At 47.4% G+C, this 17,690-nt stretch overlaps 1 protein-coding gene across 4 annotated transcripts in view; it reads right to left on the bottom strand.

The window, feature by feature from the left end:
* Positions 1–11,502: 11,502 nt before the first annotated feature.
* Positions 11,503–17,690, bottom strand: part of tbc1d22a (TBC1 domain family, member 22a) — a 56,724-nt gene continuing 50,536 nt past the window's right edge. For all 4 annotated transcript variants that reach the window (XM_049009316.1, XM_049009318.1, XM_049009317.1 and 1 more), the window contains one exon: positions 11,503–13,376. In XM_049009316.1, the coding sequence (XP_048865273.1) occupies positions 13,248–13,376 (129 nt within the window). In that variant the 3' untranslated portion in view covers positions 11,503–13,247. The remainder of the gene's footprint in view (positions 13,377–17,690) is intronic.

Here is a 17,690-nt window from a genome sequence, read left to right as displayed (position 1 = left end):
CATTTAAGACGAACCGCTCTGTGCCATTACCAGCTCGCAGAGACCCAAGCCCCCCCAAAATCCCCCCTGCTAATTCACTGCAGTTTCAATCAGCCATAGTTCATCTGATGAGAGAAAATGAAATAATACAAAATTAAAGCTTCATGAAGTCAATTACCATTATTCCAGTGGCTATTTTTTTTTTGCCCGCTTCCGGAATGTTCTTTTTGTCATGTCTAATACGATTCTTATAACGAGCACCCAAAGTATGTGAGCGTCAAACATCCAAATGTCTTTAAAGTGCAAGTAAGGGATTGACATCAGTGCCCAAATTCTCTCTTCTCATCCACTCTTGTGAGTTTCCTCTGGACTTTTATAAGAATCGTCCATCCATCAGATACCTTTAAACCGATTCCTATTATACTGCGTAAAGACACACACACAGCCTTATTTCAGAGTGGCAGCACCTGCACTCGTGCGCGCACACACACACACACTCACATACACCTTCAGGGATTCTCCAGGTCACTAGAGGACATCCATGCAACACAAATTTGAAGAGCACAGTCAGTATTCATACTAGGTTTGGACGGTATGACTGCAATATTAATGGTATCTTGACATCTTGGTGATGAAGGTTATTGTGCCATCATACCTGCCCTCCCAGGTTGGCAAATTTTTAAATAATTTTAAAAAATGGTATAGGATTGCTTTTGAATATGCCATCAAAACAAGGCGTCCTGCAGCATGTCTGCGAGGCATGACAGCGCTAATGATTGGATGCAGGCCAGTAACTCAAACGCTCATGTGAGCTGCCATGTCAGGGTTGGGAATTTGCCGTACCTGAGATGAGCGCATCACTGGCTTCTCCTCGCCACAGCCACAATCAGAATCATTTTATCGGCTAAGTATGCTACCGCATACAAGGAGTTTGACTCTCATTCCTGTAGTTGTACTCTCTCACAGAGAAATTGCACACAATGAATTACTAGTATACAATAAGTTACTGTGCCAACGCTAAATTATATTCACATACTGGAGTATTAAAAAATATAGGAGAACTATTTTCTCAAAAATGAATCTAAAGGACAACAAATTATGTGCAGACAGATGTAAAGTAAAAACCATTAGATACAGAAGTTAAGTGACAGGTTGAGGCCAGTCAGCTGTTCATGAGCATGACGGAGAGAGGATACTCTGCTTGTTGGCTTGGTTTGGCGTGCAGTGATCTACAGCACCTCCCAAATGGGGGCAATTGAAAGAGTTTGTGGCCGGGGTGTGAAGGGTCAGCAATGATTGCTCCTGCCCGTTTATTGACTTGGGAGGCGTACAGGTGCTGGAGGGTGGGCCGATAGGGGCCAGTGATCCTTTCGGTGACCTCATTGTCCTTTGTAGTCTGTGTTTGTCTCGTCGAGTAGCTGATCTGAACTAGACTGCGATGGACGTGCAAAGGACAGACTCAATGGTTGTCATGTAGAACCGGATTGACGTGAGCTCATCTCCAGGGGGAGGCGTGGCTGATTGTCACTTTTATGCTCTCCCATGTTTGGAGTTATTTAAAAAACGTACAGCAATTTTCCCATTAGCCTTAGCTGACACAGATCAGAGCAGAGCAGGAAATGTAGCGGTTACACCGAATTATAAACGGAGTAATTACTTTTGTGAGAACTGGAAAGTCACGTGGCCACATAACTGCGTGTAAGTGGGGGGGGGGTGTGCAGCATAACCCTCTCCTGCTCCTGACGACCCCCCTGCTCGATGTCTCCATTTCTCCATACCAGTGTTTGCATTTATATAAATCAGAAAAACATGAGTTATAAGCTGTGCATAAAATGGCTGCCACACATGAATGATTCCTGTGAGAGCTGCCCACACTCGGATTTCATGGGACTCCTGTGAGAGCTGCCCACATTCTGATTTCATGAAAGACTCCTGTGAGAGCTGCCCACACTCTGATTTCACGAAAGACTCCTGTGAGAGCTGCCCACACTCTGATTTCAGGAAAGACTCCTGTGAGAGCTGCCCACACTCTGATTTCATGAAAGACTCCTGTGAGAGCTGCCCACACTCTGATTTCACGAAAGACTCCTGTGAGAGCTGCCCAAATTCTGATTTCATGAAAGACTCCTGTGAGAGCAGCCCACATTCTGATTTCATGAAAGACTCCTGTGAGAGTTTCCCACACTCTGATTTCATGAAAGATATCAGGGTCACCAAGATGTCTGATCAGTATCTCTCCCTCTGTGGGCATCCTCACCGCAACCAAGGAAGAGACCGTGACCTTTCCCCATGTAACCATTTCCCCCATGTTCTCTTATAGAGCACAAAAAGTACACAAGGTTAGAATATCAATGGGAAACCGGATGAAAGAAGGATCGATTCAGGCATGACGGGGCTTTTTAAGAAAAATTTAAAGCCCCAGCTGACTCCACACAAGCCAGCGGGTGAATCATCGCACTCCTTGGTGTGAGTGTATGGGGCCCCCACACAGTGCTGCCCCACCTGGAGGGGTGACACTTACCTCAGGTGGGCGCCTCCCACGCATTGTTTAAAGGGCCGCTACCACTGCCAAACCCTGGCTTCCATGGCCCAAGTTGGTGACCCACCAAGACCCTTCTTGGTGTCTGTACCTCTCGAGTCGCTTAAAGTCAAACAACTTAAGTAGTAAATAAATCAGTGAGGAGGAAAGTCAAAGAGGGGGGGCAACAATGAAATCAGGCTTCCAGCTTGTGCCTCCTTTGGTTATTGGCTGTTACGTATATTTCAGTTCCCTGCCCGCTATACCGCCCACTACGGCTTGACACATCACCATGCTCCCGTGACGGCCTGATTGCGGAGTGGAGCTTCTGTGGCTGTCAGGGCAAGTCGGCGGGAGACAGGAAAAGGTGGGAAAAGGGGGTAGAAGCGCATTAACACTTGGACGAAACTGCATGCATCAGGAGCCGAATGCGTCTTGCACACATGAAGAAGGATAAACACAAGTCATAAAGAGGGAGCGATGTTGTAACTCCACCCAAACTCACTCCCTACCGCTCAGTTCTTGTTCATGTTCGACACATTCCCCCTAACACCTCCCTCTTTGCATGTTCTGACCTGAAAGAGCAGATGTAGACTAAAGTGAGGGAGGGGGATAATTAGCTTTAACATGCGGACTGATGTTCTCCAGCTCTGCCCTATTTTTACAGCGGGGAGGGCTCTGTCACGGCAGCCCCGGTCCTGCGACGATGCTCCCTGCATCGCTCGCCGAAGCTCATCTCCACCCGCTCCCGAGCCGCGACTGCGGCCCTGACGACAGCGCGGATGATCGATGGTGCCGACGGCCCGCTGGAGCGTTTTCATTAACCCCGCGCCGTGTGGCCTCCGCATGCCTGATTGAATTATGACCCCGATAATACTAACAGGTCCCTGACTGTTAATTAGAATCGGAGGCTAACGGCTCGGTGTCACGGCGTGGACAGGCGCGCTAACGACCGAGGGGGTGTGTCCGGCGGGTGGTGCACTCATTTATAAAGCCGATGAAAGACAAAGCTGAGGCGGGGACGACCACCCTGGGCCCGGGAGGAGGTGACCGCCGTTTAGCCACACCGCCGTCGCCGATCTCTCTCGGACCCAGGCGCATTTTTCCACAGACTGTCCCACCGACCGGTTGGCTGCCACTCTCCCCGCGATCAGGACTTCCTTAATGGCGCGGGTTTGTTTACTTACTTTACGCTTCTGACAAGCATCCTTTAGTGTAACCCCTTCGCCCTTGTAAGATGAAACCCACAATTCCTCAGCGGCGTCCTTCTCACCGACCCGGAGGCTGCTAGCATCTCCCCTGGTCAGGAAATACTTACCATATGAAAGTAGCTTGAACTTTAAATACCAAGGAGCAAGGGGGAGGGGAGGGTGGATGGGCAGTGGGGAAGTAAACAGCATAGAGTACATAGCTGTCAGTGTTAATTAATGAGTAACAGGCAGGGGCCAGGGGCACCAGGGGCAAAACCAAAATGAGGCAAATCAAGGAATGAAAATGGGTTTTGAGTCTTCCTTGATTTCTGTACCAGCATCTTCGCACCATCATGGGAATTATTTCAGGGAGCACTGACCTGTCCCTGCAGGACCTGGGCACTGACCGAGGGCCATACACCTTCCCACAATGCTTTCTGCCTACCTGCACCGGTGACTGACTTGCGATTGGCCGGCACTTGTTTAATCTCCCAGCTCTGGTTTGAACACAACTCAATAACTGTGAGTATAAAAACCATGAAGTGCCAGCAGATGGCAATTATCATTAAAATGCCCCAGGATGCAACGTGGAGACGTCTTATTCATGGAGGCTTGTCGTCATGGCAATGCTCCCGCTGCAGATCCTTTACCTGCGTGACTGGGTGAGAGAGCTACTTCTCGGGTACCGTCGCGGACATGGAAATGGTGGGAGACACTTCCGCGCGGCCACAGCAACAGCTAACCATTGCTCTTAAAGGTACAATAATTACTCCAGTGCCCTGCAGGGGTCCTGTTATGGAATCATTTCATAAGCCGGGCAGCCCGGCTAGCTGGAGGACATTACACAAGGACCTTTATAGAGACAGCGTCTGATGTAATGAGGTTTACGTACAATTCGTCTATTTTCCAACAGCACGTTGCACAATATCCACCGCCTCTTCGGCGCCAGTCACTCAAAACGTCCGTGCGAGACTGTTCTTTTATCGCGGATGAAAAGTTATTCTTCTCAGTATGAAGACACTAATCTTCTGGAAAGCTGCACAGGACAAGGTCTGAAACACAAATCGCTTCATTGTCCAGCATCACCTGGAGCAAAAGCCAGGTCAGGGCGGCTTTGCTTCCATAAATTACGACGACGTCGATCAATAGGCCCGGGGGTAAGGGTACAAAGGACTGCTCAGCTACAGAGATAATGCCATTTCTGAGCATGTCCTGATGTTGCTACATTACAGCTGAAAGCCTGTGAGAAATTATAAAGGTCCACAGGGGATTAGGCTTCGGGAGCGAGGTACAGCGCTTCAACTGCTGAATGGAGAATAAAAAAAGGTTATTTACTTAATGCGTGTGTTTTTTTCCCTTTTGGGAAAACGTGTCAACATAAATCTGAGACAGCAAGCTGAACTGCTGGGAAATTAAAGCCGGCGGTGAACGTGCACACAACCCCTGGGCATGCTGGGAAATTAAACGTGCTGGTGAACACATGAGAAAACCTGGGGCATGCTGGGAAGGTAAACCTGGTGATGAGCGTGAACTGCCACAAGACATGCTGGGAAATTAAAGTCGGTGATGAATGTGTAAGCAGCCCCTGCGCATGCTGGGCAAAGAAATCCATGGCCAGCCCCTGAGCATGCTGGGAAAAGAAATCCGTAGGTGAAGTCATGGTAAGCCCCTGAGCATGCTGGGATAGCACGGGCGTGTCAGACACACTCACTTCTTCATCTGAAATGCTTGTGGTATTTACACTAAATTTACACCAAAACTGTTCCATTTATTAGAATTACTATGCAAGTTTTGGTAATTTAATGAGCAATGAGTTTGTTTGCATTGCAAATCATGCAATTTCAGAATATTCTCATTAGTATTCATTTAATCAATAAATTAATAATTAAAAACAAACATTAATTAATATATTAGACTGGTACATGGTGAGCATGAGAACAGAGGCAGTGTTTTACAGAGATCACCTTAAATCACCCTGACATTGGGACGCCCCTGAGACTGTGGCACCTACTTTCCAGAATGACATTTAAGGTGAGAGAGAGAGAGAGAGAGAGAGAGAGAGAGGAAAAAGGAGAAACAGAGGAATAAGGAGAAAGAAACAGAGATATGAGGAGAGAGAGGGAGAACGAGACAGACAGAGAGAGGATTAAGGAGGGAGAGAGAGAGAGAGCGGAATAAGGAGTGTGTGTGTGTGTGCGCGCGTGTGTGTGTGTGTGTGTCGGGGGTATGCTAGAGTGTGGGGGTCCGTTCCACATGGACACCAGTGGTGTAGCTTAGCGGGGACAGCTGGCTGCCTTGGAGCCATTACTGCCTGACTTTCCTTAGGGGTTACACCCCCCAGCCTAGCGAAGTCACCCCAGGAAGGATGCTCAGGAAGGATGCTCATCACAGCATCGGAAAGAAGTGAGATGAGCAGGAGAGCGTCGCCATAGGGACGGCGCCCCGGCAACCGGATGAATGAGGAGACGGGCATCCACCGGAAAAAACACAAGCACAGGGACGGCATGGGACAGAACAGGGACACAAACAAGGACGGTAACTCCAGCACGGGGGTCCAACATTGCATCACCTCCCCGTAGGAGGAAGATCTGTTTCTGGAAGCTTCCGGTCCCATCTGACAAGCAGTTCAGGGAAAAAAATGCAGTAACAAAAAGTGTAATGAGACGCTAATAAGGGACGAGGATAAATATAGTAAGAAACCGTCTTCCCGGTTTTGGTGTTTACCTCCAAGACAGATAACATGTGAGATGGGTATCGTTATATAACAATGCCGATGTCACCGGCATATGCCCACCAGAGGGGGCGCTGGCCCTGCGCAGGGCAGCACAGGGGTGAAACCAAAGGCCCCTTAACTACAGGCTGCAGGTTTGACATCCAGAATGAGGTGAGCCATCGCACATGTTTCATATGAAAACACAATCTAAGCAGAGCAACCTATTTCCTCTGTCACGTCGCTGCTCTTCCAGACTCCAGAAGCTTCCAGAATGGACTCTGTTCCTAAACAGAGGTGGGGCTTGAGCACCTGCCACGACACAGATTCATACCCACTCCAGCCCGCCGTAACACCAGTTCATACCGGAGTGTATTATTCCCACAATATTCCTTTTCTCCTCTTGGGGGGGGGGGGAGGGAGGGGGAAGGCATTATTATTTTTCAAAAACAGTGTGAATTATTCAGCTCCTTCGATGGGACGGCAAGATTAAAAAGAGTAACAGAAGGCACTAAACGAGAGAGTGTTACATAAATATACATATCCTGGATGTAACTGCAGTTCTGCAGGATCGTTAGTGGCCCGGGATTAAAGTCGTCACTTTGCAGTCGTGCAGCGTTAACACCATGCCTCTATATGGTCACCAGTAACTAGTCTGCCTGCTGTGATGTCACCCCAGTCACATGGCCCTGCCAAACAGCTCGTACAGCCAATGCACTGTTGCTGCACTGCCACGTTAGGCTGGGCGTGACTCCGGCTGCAGTGGACGCGGCATGGAGTGGAGCCGCCCTGGAACCGCTGCTCTGAATAGACGTCTCCTGTCAAAAGAACTTCATAGGCTCAGAAGGCATCAGCCAAACTCTTAAAAGACTCAAGTTCCTGAACGTTTTTGGAAAGTTTTATAAGCAGAGACACTGCTGCAATCAGCGAGCTCTCACAGAGACTCCCCAGGAGGAAAGGCAGCATCCTCCGACAAGTCACATTAAAGCCGCCATTTTACTATCGAAGTAAAAAAAAAAAAAAAACTAATTTCATTTGGTCATGAAGAGCACGGGGTGCGATTTCACCGCTTCCAAAAACTGCTACCCGGGAGTCAGACCTGGTGAATAGGTCTCCGATTCGGAATTCAATCGCAGAATAATTGTTATCAACCCAGTAGAGAAATAAAAAAATATATATCTCGCAGGGGATCCACAGATAAATGGTTGAAAGGCAGCTTTTAAGCGGCCTTTTGGAGCTTGAGACGACGCGGTTCCGCCCCGCAGAGTTTTACAAGTATTGAGGAGACCGGCTGCACAAGGGCAGTGGGAGAGTCCCTGGGCGCACATTGGTCCAGGATGGCGAGCAATAAATAAACACCATCGCAGGATATTTTAAATTATTACGGCGGCGCACGCCAACAGTTCACGGTCACCGTAAGCACTTTGGCTCCCGATTCCCCAGTGAGCAATTTTTCAGAGTAAATATAAGCCTCTTGAGTTTTTTGGGACACATGCGTGCAGGGACATTAGCGCAGCCCGGCAGTTAACATGCCGTCGCTTAGCAGAGTCTCACGGGGAAGGAACGGGCTGGGGCGCATGAACACTGCCGCGTAACTGCGGCGACGCTGCGTCTTTAAAAGAAAAAAAAAAGACGGGATCAGGGACACAAGTCACTGTCTCCATGGTCTCTGAACGAGGCAACGAGCGAGTGGGGAGCGAACGACTTATTACCCTCTAAATAATGGAGCAAAGCTTTAACCGCAGTGATCCAAGTCTACTGCGCTTAAGTGCTCTTAATAAAGCATTGTCACGATTTCTCCTGCGTGATCGTCTCTGAAATACGCAGGCGAGTCGTACATCTTCTTTAAATAGCTAATTCTTATTAGGCCAAAGTTTTTCATCATGCAGCTGTGCGAAGTCATTTAGCTACGTCTCAGAGAACAGGGGCAATTTCCTATTGGAGGTCCACTCTGCCCCCCCCCCCCCCCGTTTAGAGGCTGAAGGCCAGCATTGCTCTGAACACAAATTATGTAAACGGATGGTTTAGCTGACCAACAAAATCCCAGAGTTTGGCAACTGGAGGGTTTAATGAGACGATAATGTTTAAGGAGAATCACTAAATGCTTCTGGCTTTTCCGGGAAATCAAACACGATGGCAATAGGACCAATAATATCAGCAATGTCCTCTTTCAGGCAAAGACAATACGCTGCGTCTTAAATTCAGCTACGTCTCACAGGTTAATGAGATCGTTTGCTGTGGCGGAGACATTTTCACTGATCAAACACGGCGATGTCTCTCAGGACTGGCACAAACTGCCGGTTGGGTGGCACAGTGCCAACCTCGGCGGGGTTCAGCTGCATGGACCAGGGTCTCAGAAGCCTTGGTCGTTGGCCTATTTAGTTTGTTTGACAGGGAGCAGGAAGAAATCCGGACTGATAAACAGGAATGTTTGGCAATCGTTGAAAATGGAAAAAAAAATATTTATGTTTATGTCATATTTATGTCTCTGTTTTGCTGTGTAGTAACTACTGAATATCGCAAACTTGAGGATACTAACCCTAAGACCGCCAACTCCAAGCCGAGCATGTGCCCTGCTGAACCCATGAGACGGTATTCAGATGGAATTTCTCCACCGTAAACATTTTGCTGTATTAACTGACCCCCAACAAGAATAAACAAATTTACTCTTTTTAACCTTAACAAAAGCATCGGTCAATGTAGGTCTGTTACCTGGAGCACTAGCAAAACATCAGCTTCACAAAGAAGTAAATCATAAGTAAATAAGACTGCAGTGTTTGTACATCAAAAAATGACCTTGACATTAGAGTTGGAGTGCTGTATTCCTGAATCCTGCGGCCACAGCGGGTAGAAGACCAACCCCAAGGACTACCGAGGATTTTAAAGAACATCTCAGACAATGAGACATCTTCATTCGGCTGCTTAATTAAATTAAAAATCCATACTTAATGAGCACAGAGCCCATCAATAAAGGCTGACATTTATTAGAGGGTTAGGGTAGAGCGATGCGGCAAGAGGATTAGAATCAATGAAGGCTGGGAAATATTTTGTGGCAGTGCTGACAAGATGCTTTTATCTCGTCTAAAGGTAAGAGACTCTAGCGGAAACAGCTGGAAAACACAGCGGAAAAGAAGCCTTGATTACTGAATGCAAGACAGCATATTCTCCAGAGGAGAGTTTAGACAAAAACAAAACTAGACTAATTAGACCTTGGAGTAAGCATAAACAACAATCTTCCCAGATATTAACTGTACACGTGCTGACGGGAGACAAAACGAAGCAAACAGCGCCTCCTGCTGGAGGAGTGGAGGAGAGCAGCGAGCAATGCACCCCGCGCCATGCAGTGAATGGTTTTATCCACAGTTTTCTACTATTAGCTTTTCTGTGATTTTGCTGTAACAAACTACGAAGCTCATGGGAAAAAGGCATTTTATACTTACAGCTTATGGCGCAGTGTTGTTCCAGTCCAGCTCCACTCGGGTCCATTTAGGCCCGTCGGTGGAACCATGGCCTTGCCGGAGGGGGGGAGATGGTGCGGTCGGCCCACTTCCCGGCAGCGGCCTCCCCGAGCGCAGCACTCACCCCTGCTCACCCTCCTCTAGGGCTCACTCGCTAAATCTGCTCCACGCACAATTAGCAGGCGAGGGGAACTCGAGGCGGGAAACGAGGTCGTCGGGTGGAGGGGTGACATTTGTAGGCGAACGACGTCCCTGCAATGCAATCTGTCACTTCCCCCGGCGCGGGAAATCACGACTAATTGCTGGGATCCTCTGCCTCTCAACGGAGTGCGCCATCCCAGAGCGCAACCAGGGAGATCAGGTCAATTAAGGCCCGCGGAGCTGGCAGCGGACACCTCGGCACACTGTGAACCCGACAAACAGCTACGGAACCCAGCGTGCAAATACAACATCCAAAACACTCCATTTCAAACAATGGCACATTGTTCTTTTGACAAGCACATATTCATTATTTTGCATATTCTATTCTAGGAACAAAATTATATTCACACATGCAAATGAACTGGAGCTTGAATATAAAATCAATAAAAATACCTAAGTAAACAAATGTAACAGCACCTGGATTTTGTCCCATCTTTCCTGCTCAGTATATCGCAGAAGGAGAAGTATCCTTGAGTTTTTCTTCAAATAATTAATAATTATGGTGTCTGGTATTTTTAGAAGCTTAAAAGCTTTACCGTGTATTACATTTGCTGGTTTGTATTATTAGAGAAGTCAAATATACTGAATGTTAAGTTAAAATCATTTCTTTGAAAGGAGAAGTACATCCCTCATATACTCCAGATCTAAGTGAAGTACATCCTAATTCAAGAAAAAAAAATCAATCGTTGAAAGAGTCCCTCCCTCAAAACTGCCACACCGCCGCCGACATCGGGAAAACTCAGGAAACAGACACTGGGATTTGAGAGAAAGTTGTGCATGTTCGAAATAACCGTTCTGCCAGACAGACAGATGTGAATGCGGTCGTGTGATGTGCGTGTGACCTGCAAGCTGCCCACTCCCCAACCACGACCAGGATAACCACTTATGGCTGGATATTTTTTCACAAGCTAAGGTTATTTCTGTTCTCATTGAGAGGCATCAAACGCTTGTTGGATGCAGATCTCATGAAGGTTACTCACATGGTTACACACTTCCAAACCAACTGAACTCCAAAACTTTTTCCAAAAGAAGGTTTGATGACAGCAGCGAAGCCCCCCTCCCCTCGGGCTCTATCCTGTCATGGTACAGACACTCAAGCGTGGCTTTAAAGAAAAGCACACCGATTATGGTTGTGATTGCGACATGCATAGCTGCACCGCTGTGTGACTTATCCCTGTTACACCAGTTCCACACCGGTGACATAGCAAGTGTGTGAATTCCCTGGAGTTCCCAACCAAGTGGGCTTTCCCAGCATGCCACTGAAGCTTAAAAACGCTGTCGTGATTAGTAACTCATAGCACATTCCATCCAGGCAAAGCAAACGTCAGGAGGTGGCCAGCAAGACCACGCATTGTGGCCCAACTGAGCTGCATGTCTCCAAATGAGCTGAGCGTTGCAACCCATATTCAGAGACACTGTTTCTAAGAAAGACGGCAGCACATGAGCCCTTTTGTGGTATAGAATTTATTTACACATTTACTCTATGTACAGATGGCCCATCACAGGCGCCCATTCAGGGACGCCTTTCGTGGTCACCTCAGTGTAGGCCAAACTCATGATGTCATTCCTGAAAACAGCCTCCTATTAAATGGTGCCCAAAACATCTATGTTTCAATACTGCTCAGCCAAAAATAAAGAACAACAAAACGAAACAAAACGAAACAAAACAAAACAAAAAAAACCCAGGAAAAACACATTTTTTTTTAAAAAAAAAAGGGCGACGGGGGAATTCCGGTTCTGGTGAGCAGCATGTCAGCCTGTGGGCCCAAACGTGAGGCCGGCTCCGTGGAGATGACTGCTTCTCGTTGCCATGGAAACCCGGGCCCTGTCCTCACAGGCACCGTCTGCTTCTGGATCCTGTATCTGTTCCATCCGACTGCTTACTCGTCCAGACGGGAGCAGAATGCAGAGGCTCCCAAACTGAGCGCGCTCCTCATTCAGTGAACCCACATCACGTGATTGTAAAGATTATCTATGATGCAATATCACGGCATCAGGCACCATATAATATGTATACATGTAAACAGTATATAACATAAAAAAAAAAAAAATCACAGAATGTAACTGGTTAAAAAAAACAGAAATCAGAAAACAGAATCTTGTCAAGTGCAATTTCTCTCCACCATGAACAGGAAAATTAGTCGAAGTTGTAAATAAATTCAAAGCCAGATGACAAAATTGTTTTTCTTTTTTTAAACCATAATGCAAAACTCAAAATGTTATTATCCTACACAAAAGCTGCCCGGACACACGGCAGATTTTCACACAGCTGCGAGTTCTCCTTCACGCGCGCAGTTTCAGGATTACTCGACCAGAGATCTCGGCTGATCGGTTTCGTTTCTGCTACGAATGTCTGCTTCCGTGACAAACAGGAATAAAGCAGCCAGGTTAGATGAAAGTGAAGCGGTCGGCCATGTTGGAGGGGTTGGCATGAGGATGACGGTCACCGCCTGGCTTCCTTCAGTGTATCGCTGGGTGGGTCCTGACTCGATTCTGAGGTAGTCCTTTGCAAAGAATTCACTTGAACACAAAACTTTCTAATGGAGGATCTGGTTGAGGTGCTGATTGCAGCTTTCGATCAGATATTACTGCCATCACTGCATTCACAGAGGAGCAGCGGCGGAGTGGAGGTCCTTTTGGGCAAAGGGGCGTCAGGTGATGGGCTGGTGGAAAGCAGGCGGGCTTGATTAGCGCTAGCCAATCAAAGCTGGCTACAGCCACAGCCCGTAGTAACGGCCGATCCTGACCAACCAGAGTGCAGGCTGATGAGCATATTTTGTACTCTCGTGGCCAATCAAGGTCAGAATCCTCGCAAACTGTTACCAAGAAACTCCTTAATGTGCGGATGGTGCCATAGCGTTGATCGCGTTGTAAGCTGTGGTTCTGCATGTATGGATCTATTTCGGGTAGCCTGGTACAGATTAACGGTGCAGATGATGGGAAACATGTCTGAAATACATACGTACAATTTATATATATATATATATATATATATATATATATATATATATATATATATATATATATATATAAATAAAAAAAAAACAGGGAACTTGAAAGGCATCGGTAAGACCTTCACACAGAACCCAAAAAAGCACGCTTTGAATCTTATTACAGCTGTGCAGCTTGAAGAGGCTAGGAGATGACACCTAGAATTCAGCAGTACCACAGGAGAGGGGGGGGGGCAAGCCTCATCTCTTGTAGTGATTCGGAGCGTCAGCAAAGGCAAACTTCAATCTGTACGCCTCCGCCAGGAGAACGCTCACTTCCTCGTTGCCCCAGTGCATTGTGGGTAGGTTCTGCAACAGGATCATGAGTCCCTATGGAAAGTAGAGAATGGCGGCCATTAGCAAGAGACAAAGAGGCAGAGCTCACGGCAGGGCGGACGCCCTCTTCTGACAAAATGCAGACGGCCATTTCGTTTGTTTCAGGGAGGAGATCCAAAAAGCATACTTGAGAGTCTAAGAGGGGTCCAAATGGCTTTAATGACAGCACAGAGCCTGCTACACAGAGTTGGGATGTTCGTCATGGTCTGCCATCAGTGTGACACCATGGATTCAAAGCGAGGGCTGACCTTCTCAGGGCAAAAACAAAAGAACGATCACATTAGAGAAATAGTAAGATCAGCCTGTGAGATGGATGCCTTGCTGGGGGGGGGGTTAGCCCCGCAAAGGACAGGTAGCCCCTCAAAGGACAGGTAGCCCCGCAAAGGACAGGTAGCCCCGCAAAGGACAGGTAGCCCCGCAATGGACAGGTAGCCCCGCAAAGGACAGGTAGCCCCGCAAAGGACAGGTAGCCCCGCAATGGACAGGTAGCCCCGCAAAGGCCAGGTAGCCCCGCAATGGACAGGTAGCCCCGCAAAGGACAGGTAGCCCCGCAATGGACAGGTAGCCCCGCAAAGGCCAGGTAGCCCCGTAATGGACAGGTAGCCCCGCAAAGGACAGGTAGCCCTTCAAAGTTCTCATAGTGTCCTCTACCTCTGAGGCCGGCGGTGAACTTTTCAGGTAATAAACACCATCGCCACAGAAACAAGGGCAGCCCAACCACTTGGAAATCGATTCCCTCTGGCGGAGGCTGCAGCCAGGGGACCCAAAGGAGAAACAAGGCACTTACGGATATAAACTTACAGCCACAGCGCCAACCCCAAATCCAGTCCTGGGTGACACCCTTCGGAGAACCCTACAGAACAGTACCTAAGCTGAGAAGCTACTGAATCCAGGTCACTCTGAAGGCGTCTCCAGATCACAGATTAATAACAATAATAATAGTAATAATAATAAGAGAATAACACTGAACCCAATCTTCAGCATTTATTAACAGGCTTCTTGAGACAGAACAGATTTCTGTCATATAAAACATGAAAATACGATGGTATAACACAACTCTGTAATGTGAGACCTTTACTAGGAACGGGTCGATCGGTGCATAACCTCTATAGCACGTTCTGTATGAGAAGCTGACATGTGACTCTCTCACTGAAGTCAGGTGTTTTAGCCCCCCCCACAAAGGAAGAGACCTCCAGGACCCCAGTGACCACGATGTGTGTGATGGCCAAGCCACACCGAGATGGAAATAAAGCCATGGAGCCTTGAACTTCGGGAACTGACTCTGCACAGCTGCCAGTCATCTGGTCGTCAACCTGGCCCACAGCAACAAGATGCCGCTTCTCTTGGCCTCATCCACTCCAACGCGCCCGTAGGAACTGGGCGGCTCACGGACGTGGGCGGGGTCCAGTCCATAGTAAAACAAAAGCCTGTCCAGAAACTGCATCTAACATAAAAAGACCAACTGAATAAGCTCCTTCAGCCTGAGAGCGGGTCCCCACGCAAGATAAATTCAACCCTGTTCTCGGTGAGAAAATGTTGGCCTTGAAGCCATTTTCACTCCACATTAATTAGGTTCACGAGCACATAAAAGGCACCTTTTCTCACTGCGGTTTGATTACAGTCCACTATGAACCAGCAATGGGGGATATTTACAGGCTCCATTATCGCCCAGCAGCCCAGCGGCACACGCTGACTTCGATAAAGGCCCCTTAAGTTAAAAATGGATAGAGACAACAAGACGCAGAAAGGGAGGGCAGGCACTGTCCTTTTGGGCAGTGAGAAAGAAAGGTGTGGGTATCACGCTAACGATCCCTCGGAGGCTTCGCTCCACTCAGCCTGGATTCTGCTGGGTCTCGGTCGTCTGTATTCCCGATAGCAGTTTCTTTATAGCATTTTTTGTGAAAATTGAGGAAGCAGGGGTGATTGGAATTAAGGGCCGTACTCAAGGGCCCAATGGTCAAACCACTCTGCGGACCTTGGGATTTGATCCAGTGACCTTCCGATCAGAAATAGCATCTTAACAAACGCAAAGCACCACCAACACCGATTCACGTACCTCCTCGTCACTGCAGCAAATTACAATCAAGACAGGTTAAATTATTAGTCTTTTCAATTTTAAATAGATCTGAAAGCACATGTCGCTCTTTAACCAAAAACAAAACCCAAAATCCCACGAAGATGTGGGCATAGTGAGAGCCAGATGTTCTACACATCTGTCTGTCAAAAGGAAGGGAGAGTACAAACAAAAACACAGAGGGTCTCTACACACATTCTCCACAGAGAAACTGATTTATCAAGCATTTATGAGCCAGCTGGTCTTGTCTGGGGCATCGTGGGAAGATGGAGGTGATGCACAGTCTGTGATGAAGGGCTGCAGGCAAACCAGAGGAACAAAGAAATTTGAGATCATAGAGAACAATTCTGCGCTACTCTTGGACTGATGAAACTATAGAGGACGATTCTGTGCTAGACCAGAGTACTATCAACTGTTCTCCAACTGATGAGACCACAAAGGATGATGCTGCGCTAGACTAGACTACTGATCACTACTCTCTGACTGATGAGACCATAGAGGATGATTCCATGCTAGACTAGACTACCGACGACTGTACTATGATAATACCACAGACGACTATCCTGCAACGAACCCGAAAAGAGAGGGCTACGCTTCAATTGTTGGGACCATACAGGACTATACTGCTGTGGCTCAAACTATGGAGGACTTTTGCATCCCACAGAGCAGCTTTGTGTAACTAAAGATCTGACTTAAAACATTAAATAAGCAGAACAGGTCAGAACCTTGAATTATTATGAGAGATCAAGCTCTCTGATCTTAATTACTGAGCACAAGAAACCTGAAGCAATTGAGCCAGGATTAACAGACGTGTTAACGAGTGTCTGTCTTCATCACCATCATGGCTAGCAACACAACATGCAATGGCCCTGAGCTGCCACCTAGAGTGGGTGACCTAGAGAGGCATCGCACTGAGCTTTGCCATCTTCGTCATCTTCATCATCACCCAAAATACAAAGAGAGACTTATCATAATACGTGTCAGACTTCTGTCAGCACAGACATATTTTTCTGCCATGGGTCAATCAAAAAAAAAAACTAAACAAAAATGTTTTCTTGGTATTTATTTCCTGTGCAGTTTCTCTTTATCCATCTCTTGACAGTCTCCATCTTCTCCTGATCCTTCTGCTGCCAAGGCCTAGCAGAAGACCCACTGAGTGAAAATGATGCACCATGGTCTAAGATGTGCCACCCCCTGACCTCCAACCCCACTGCTCTTTGTGTCCTGTGCCTCAGTGCCCCCTAACCCCAGCATGTGCTGCGACTTGAGAGAGCCCATAGAAGTTAAAACATAGAACAGGAAAATGAATTAAGCTGTCCGTCAGAAGCAACCCAGAAAGCAGAGTGATGGTGTAGCAATGAGAGGGTCTGGGAGGAGATATTAATGGGTGGGGGGTGGAGTATTAAATGGAGTATCCATGACGGAAGAAATCAGGGGTGCATGCAAGGGGGGGGAGGGGGGGGAGGGGTGGCTCTTAGACCTTCTAGTCAGGTAGGAGGAGTTTAGGTCTATCAATCCACAGCAGCTAGAAGCTGCAGGTCGCTCTCACTGGTCTAAGACCATCTGAGAGAGCAATAACACAACCTGCTGAAAGTGGAGTCTGATGGGATCTGCTATCCTTCAGCTACATTTAAAATGTTCATCAAAAAGAATAAGAGAAATGCCTTAACAGCAAATTAAGGGAGAGAAAACAGTCATCCGTTTGACTTTGATTGCATGACTATCTATCCTGTTGACCCCCCTGTAACTCTCCCCTCTCCTGCAACCGTGCCGTAAGGTTTTCACTGTGCTGCTTCCAGCGCATGCAACAATAAATCTTGAATCTCATGTAATGGATGACAGACATGTCCCTGGCTCTGTTTAAACAGTGACACTGAGCACAGCTTCAGAAGATCCAAGAGGTCCTGGAGACGGTGAGCAGAGAGAATGTCACTTTAATCTGTAATGTCCCCAGAAGGACCCATAATTCCCACACCAAAAAAACCAATTCAATTGCACAATGGTCATTTGCCTGAAAGTGTCCAGAGCACCATATGATAAATTATTCCCATAATGTATCTCCAAAGTTCAGCATAGGAATCTCATCAAATACTTTAACTTAAGTTCATAAGGAGAACCCAACCCCAGAAGTCATTAGATCTAGATCACAAGGAAAGGCCAGCCATTGAACTCATAGCCACATCACTGGGAGAGCACAACTCCAGGAATTACTAGATCGGAAACATCAGGAGAGC

The sequence above is a fragment of the Brienomyrus brachyistius genome, chromosome 3 (assembly GCF_023856365.1).
Source record: "Brienomyrus brachyistius isolate T26 chromosome 3, BBRACH_0.4, whole genome shotgun sequence".
Classification (NCBI taxonomy): domain Eukaryota; kingdom Metazoa; phylum Chordata; class Actinopteri; order Osteoglossiformes; family Mormyridae; genus Brienomyrus; species Brienomyrus brachyistius.
Note: the sequence above shows the minus strand (reverse complement) of the source record. Positions and strands in the feature narration are given on the sequence as shown.